Raw genomic sequence first — 6,000 nt, 5'->3', positions numbered from 1 at the left:
GCAAGATTAAGACATGCAAAAATCAATGACAGCGGTATGCAAGAAGCATGGACACCATTAAATCAAATCCAACGTGAATTCCAGGTCGGTAAAAATAACTTAAACACCATCACACGAACACAGTTCTCAATACATCCAGCATCAGCAAGAACAATACACCGCTTGCAAGGACTATCAATGGACTCACTAGCATTCGACCCTTACGGCATCAAATCACATGGCCTAACTTACATAGCCTTATCACGAGTCAAAGATCCAAAAAACCTCTTCCTACTACATACCATAGAGGCAAAACACATCAAAGTGGACACAATAGTATTAAATGAAATACAAAGACTTAGGAACGAGCCATTATGGACAATAGAACAAAAAGACTTCTCAACATCCTCAAACCAACAACATAACATTCAATCACTTAACACTAGATCAATTCATTCAGACAAAGAAAATATACGAGCTTGCCCAAGCATCATGTCTGCAACAATACTCTACCTGCAAGAAACACATGCACATCCACGACATACGAGGACTTAAAGGCATAGCAAAACAAGATGGCATAGGAATCGTAACCTACTACAAACCACAACTAACACGTCTTAAAGAAGAGTATTACATGAAAGAAGGAGCTCAGTGCCTACTCACAACATTCAAAACACATTCGCAACAACAGATAGCTGTAATCAATGTCTACAAACACCCCAAATCAAGAGCTACAACACTGATAGACGGAATACAATTGACAATGTCATTAGTCCCGCACGAAGCCATTACTTACATAATCGGAGACTTTAACATCGACTTAAATAAAAAAACTCATGAATCAACACAACTAAACCAATTCATGTCCAGCAACAACATGTGCCAACTCGTAGACACCAACACCACACTCTACGATTCAAGGATTGACCACATTTGGACAAACAAAAACAACCCTAAAACATCCGTAGGCACTAACTTCACCTATTGGTCAGATCACTCACTTCTCTATAGAACCATCAACTTCAAATGACAAATCAATGCCAAAAACATTCAAAATAGGCAGGCCCTATGAATGAAATTCATCTTTTTCTCATCTCTAATGAGAACCTCCAATTAGACCTTAGGCCAAAAAGCAAAAAAGAATACACTGGTGATGATGTGTAGGAGAGAGAGAGAGAGAGAGAGAGAGAGAGAGGGGGGGGGGGAAGGAAAAGAGTAGAGAAAATTTGAAGGGAAAGAAATAGAAAGTGGGGAATCATAAAATTTAGGACTTAAAAAAAAAGAAAATTCTGAACAAAAAAGCTTTAACATTGCTTCGTTGAACTTGTTTCGTTCTTCGAGTGAGCATAGCTTGATTGTCTCTTGAATCTGTTTAGACTTTAATGGCGTTATCTTACAGCTCCTTACTCGATAAGTTGAGAATTCCTCACCCAACCGTTCAGCGCTATGCAGTCAAGGCCATTTTTGAAACTCTCAAGGATTCCCCCCCTCACCTCCGTCTGCAATCTTCACTCGGACAACAAGCATTGTCACAATGCCTCACCTCGGATTCCCTTGCTGTCGTTGATGAAGCTGTTTCAGAACTTTGCTGCCTTCTGCGGGACGGCCATCTACCTCTCGATGAAGGCTTGCACTACCTTCAGGTTGCACTCGAATCTGCTAAGCCAGAGACAGTGACAATCATACTTAAGAGCATTGGGTTCATCTGCAGACTTCTTGTAAAGCAGGCGAAAGACATTGAAGCCCCCCGTAAAATTTTGAAGGGCTTTGAGTCATATGAAGTCCATCCCTTTGTGAAGGTAAAAAATCAGGGCATGCCCTTGATGCCTCCACGTGCATTTCTGAGACTCACAAATCATCAACTGACCATGAAGGAAGCAATCCTGAAAGCTTAATCCTTCATTTTCAGAACCTCAGCCAATGAGTACCCATTCAAGTACGGGGGTTATGAATGCCTTCAAAGGGTACTCTAGCATTTTTAAGAAAATTATACAATAGAAGTTCATAATGAAGTTTCCTCAAGTGCAACTTAAAACTCAATAGATGTGTGCCTGGAACCACGTGCACTGTTCGCTTCTGGTCATTTCGTTGAACAACGTATTCATTTGCAGCAAAGCCTAAATTTTCAGATGTTCTATTGTAAAATTTGAAGATTAAATGGATAAAAGGAATTCAATCAGACTTCTCTGTTTTATGTACATACTAAGCTAAACGTGCTTTTTCTTGGTAAAGGTATTCCATGAGAATGAAAAAGAGCATATTTAAATTTGTGTTATTCTCTATATAGTGCTTGCACATTTTCCCCTTTTTAATCGGCTCTCTCTTTATTTCACCTTCCATCTTTCATGCGTTCTTATGTAAGCCTCGCTGATTTTTTTTGGCTTATCTGTAGGCGCCCTTTGGTTCAGTTTGAATGATGCATTTAGTAAAGCTAACAATATTGCTCTCAAAAGCAGGCTTTTGAATCACAGAGAGGGTCCCATTCGGAAATCGTACAACAGGTGGCCATCATGCTTACTCAAGAAGACTTACAAAAGGGTTCAGAGTGCATGCGTTTCTTACAACCATTCTTGAACTATATACTGCTACACCCGTCAGCATCGAAAGCTCATTCTGTCATAGCTCGGGAACTTCATTTTAGTCTTGCAGCTTTCGCATCAACAAATCTTCATGTTGGGCATTCATTGCTAAGTTTATTAACACAGTACATCCCACATTATTCATTGCAAACAGCTCAGGTAGTTTCTGTCAGCATTACTCCCACTGCTTAATTGTATTCCTTGGTATGGTCGCAGAAAGAATGTTTCTTTTGTTTTGAGGAAAAACACACTGGTATTAGTAAAGCTCACTATTTTTTACCACGTAGGTCGTACACACACATAAGAGAACTAAAACTCATATGTGACACCACTTCCTTCTATAGTATGGAAACATCTCTTTCCTGTGCTCATAAACTGCCAAATGAGAGGTGGTTTCTCATTGTACGATCTGGAAACATATTTGTCTCATTTCAGATAAACATTTTACGAGTGAATTCAGATAGGCATGGACATGGGATTTTCTTCCTGTTTTCGAAATATAGTGTGCCAAGTCTTTCTTCTTAAAAGATGAAGCGAGTGAGAAGACCTAGAAACCTTCTACCATCTTCATATTGCTAGACCTACTTTTAATAGGAAGCCTTTGGCTCAATTAGTCACCCAATAATGTTACGTCCCCATTGAACAAAGGGCCAGGATAGTCCCTAGCCTGGGTCAGAAGTGAAGGAAAGGAGACCCAATGCAAAGGCAATGCCGCAAGGTTGACAACCATCTCGTTGTCTCTTGCTGCAGTATGAATCTTGAAAACGAGACCTGCCAAAAATAAATGACACTAGAAGATTCAGAAAATTTGAGGAGAACAACGTCAAAAGCAAAGAAAATTTGAGGAGATCAACTATTCTTGCCATTGAATATCTGTGCTTAACATTACTATTATTCAACCCTCAGTAGTCAATGCATAATTGGATGAGGAAGATTCTTTTTGCCTTGAAGAGTATACAACGCACCACCAAATTCAAATTTGTAGGTGTGCTTCTTGTTGGGTGCGGGGAGCAATGGAATGGAAATGGAATGCGAAGGAGACAAACAACAGCTGAGAGAACTCGAAGTACTTGCAAATGGATAATAAGAAAGTACAAGTGGTGGCCAATATAAGCCCCAAAATCAACCACAAGTGTTGACCAATGCAGTCAAGGATTGACTGATCCTAACTGACCTACAAGGCCATACTGTTAGAAATCGACCAACAGAGGGTACGCACAATGGAAGACTGATAGAATAGCCCAGGAGCTCACACAGTGTGTGTGGTGGGGTGGAATCACAGACTTCGTAACTTATGTGCATCACATAGATGTGCAGACTAGTAAATAGACAATGATCCATCCAGATATAGAAACCACCAAAAGAATGTATGTCCATCCAAAGCTATGGACACACTACAAAAGAGATAGATCCAAAGTCCCACTAGAGCATGGCCCTTTGGTCTTCTTACCAAAAGGTTTTTTTACTATCTGCCGGATATCTCTAGAACACTGAGCCTGTGTGCTCCACCTCGAGCGTATGTAGACTCTTCGTCCCGATCCTTCTACCTTACTGCCTGTGTACAGCCTAGGTAGGCAGCCTTCCAAGCTAGGTCTGCAGCTTCAAGGTTCTCTCCTTCACCTCCAGTGTTGAGGCCCAAGTATGTCTCTTTGGCTGCTCCAAACTGCTGGTGATGTGCTGCTGCAAGTGATGTTTTATGAGGGCACAAGGCCCTCCCTTTTATAGGCCCCAGGCTTGCTCAAAATAACCAACCAGGAGAGGGGAAATGGCCGACCCAGTCAGCCCCTCCCTGGCCGACTTTCTTACATAAAGCGCCCCAAAGGGGCTCTCAAAACCCGGCCTTAGGCCCTCTTTTCTATGCAGGGCCCTATGCTGGTCTGTTGGGCTGACTTGGTTGGCTAGCCCAAACGACCTGGTTGGCTCAGCCCAACCAGCCCCTATAAGAGGGCAAGGGGTCAGCCCCCCTTTGCTCCTTCTATTCTGCTGGTCTTGCACCTGTTCAGGCCTGTTCCAGCGCTCAGAACCTGCTCCAACAGCTCTCTACAAGCTGCTATCCTTGCCCAAACAGCTTGCCTTGTAGGCGCCTTTCCCCCGGGATGCCCCGCCATCTTGCTGTTCATCAATAGCCTCCTGCCAGGTCAGATCCAGGGCATGATGCCCCTGCCACCTTCTCTGCACAAAGGCACCATCTGATGCAGCCTCTGGAGCTCCAGGTACTTGGCCTTTTTCTCTCTGATCTTTTGCCCCCATGGCAGCCATAGTGCTGCCCATGTGGCCTTCTCTCATGACCCAGGTCTACCTCCCCCATGCTCTCCTCATATGGGGGCTTACAGATGGGGAGGTGACCTTTCCAACACATACTAGGGTAGCCTTGACAGCTATAGTAGAGCGTGTTTGGCTTCATAAGTTCATGTCAGCCAGGACATTTCTACTATCATCTGACAGCTAGAGTGCTTTAGCAGTGGCACGAAATCCAATGTTTCATGTGCGTATGAAGCACATTGAGGTCCATTATCATTATGTTCGAGAGTGCCTGTCAGCTGGAGGTATACAGTAGTCCTACGTTTCCATGGAGGATAACTTAGTAGATCTCTTCACAAAGGCTCTACCACGACCCAAGTTTGAGGCTTTTTGACATGCCTTACACTTGGCACCATTTATTACGTGATGTTGATCTCCCTATACTAACATAAGTTGCTATATCCATCTTGGACAAATATGTGCAACCATGATATAGTTTCCAGGTATACTTGAGATGTATCCAGGATACTTCAGCCATACCATAGAGGGGGGTTTGTTAGCACTTCCTTGTAGGCCGGATGTCATTGATCAACACTTGTGGTTGACTTTGGGGCCTATATCGGCCACCACTTGTACTTTCTTATTATCCATTTGCAAGTACTTCGTTTTCCCTCAGCTGTTGTCTGCTCCTTGCAGTCCTTTTGCACTCCATTTCTCCCCGACCCAACAACTTCTGCCAACCCTGCCTTACGATTTCTCTTAAAGTGCCACACCATTCCAAGTTCTACATTTGCACTAGCAAGTCTGGTAATGTCAAAATCTAGCTTCTCCACGTTGTCTTGGATGTTTAGCTCCAACTCTGTGACACGAGGACCACCTTAGTTGGACTCCTATCAGCCATCCAAACTCTATAGGCATAGTTAGATGGGTTGGTTTTCAGCTTCAGTCTCTTTATCAGTTTGGAATTAATAACGTTGTGCGTTGGCACTGAGTCCCCGCTGAGTCAAATAGTACAATGATGTGCTTGGCAACTTGCCCATTCATCTTTATTAATTCCATTCCGGTAAAATCTGAGGACCCCGTTGCTGTGAGTTTTGATAAGATGTTATCAGGTGCATTCTTAAGCTTTTTAGAAACACATAATAAAGCAGTTTCTAACTTGAGAGAAGGTGCCCCTAGCTGAATTTGCAGGTCGTCAGCC

At 43.0% G+C, this 6,000-nt stretch overlaps 1 protein-coding gene across 2 annotated transcripts in view; it reads left to right on the top strand.

Annotated features, from left to right (window-relative positions):
- The first annotated feature begins 1,311 nt into the window (after positions 1–1,311).
- The window catches only part of RST1 (ARM repeat superfamily protein), a 230,421-nt gene continuing 225,732 nt past the window's right edge, over positions 1,312–6,000 (top strand). The window contains exons 1-2 of one of the 2 annotated variants that reach the window (XM_087378094.1): positions 1,312–1,622; positions 2,436–2,717. In XM_087378094.1, coding sequence (XP_087234220.1) covers positions 1,362–1,622; positions 2,436–2,717 — 543 coding nt within the window. In that variant the 5' untranslated portion in view covers positions 1,312–1,361. Of the gene's footprint in view, positions 1,779–2,435; positions 2,718–6,000 lie in introns of both variants that reach the window. The other variant, XM_087378093.1, reaches the window with a different exon arrangement.

This window comes from Dipteris shenzhenensis, chromosome 8 (genome assembly GCF_047967505.1).
Source record: "Dipteris shenzhenensis isolate YYH24624 ecotype China chromosome 8, Dip_SZ_1.0, whole genome shotgun sequence".
NCBI classification, from domain to species: Eukaryota; Viridiplantae; Streptophyta; class Polypodiopsida; order Gleicheniales; family Dipteridaceae; genus Dipteris; species Dipteris shenzhenensis.
The sequence above is the reverse complement of the archived record's forward strand: the minus strand, read 5'-3'. Positions and strand labels throughout refer to the sequence as shown.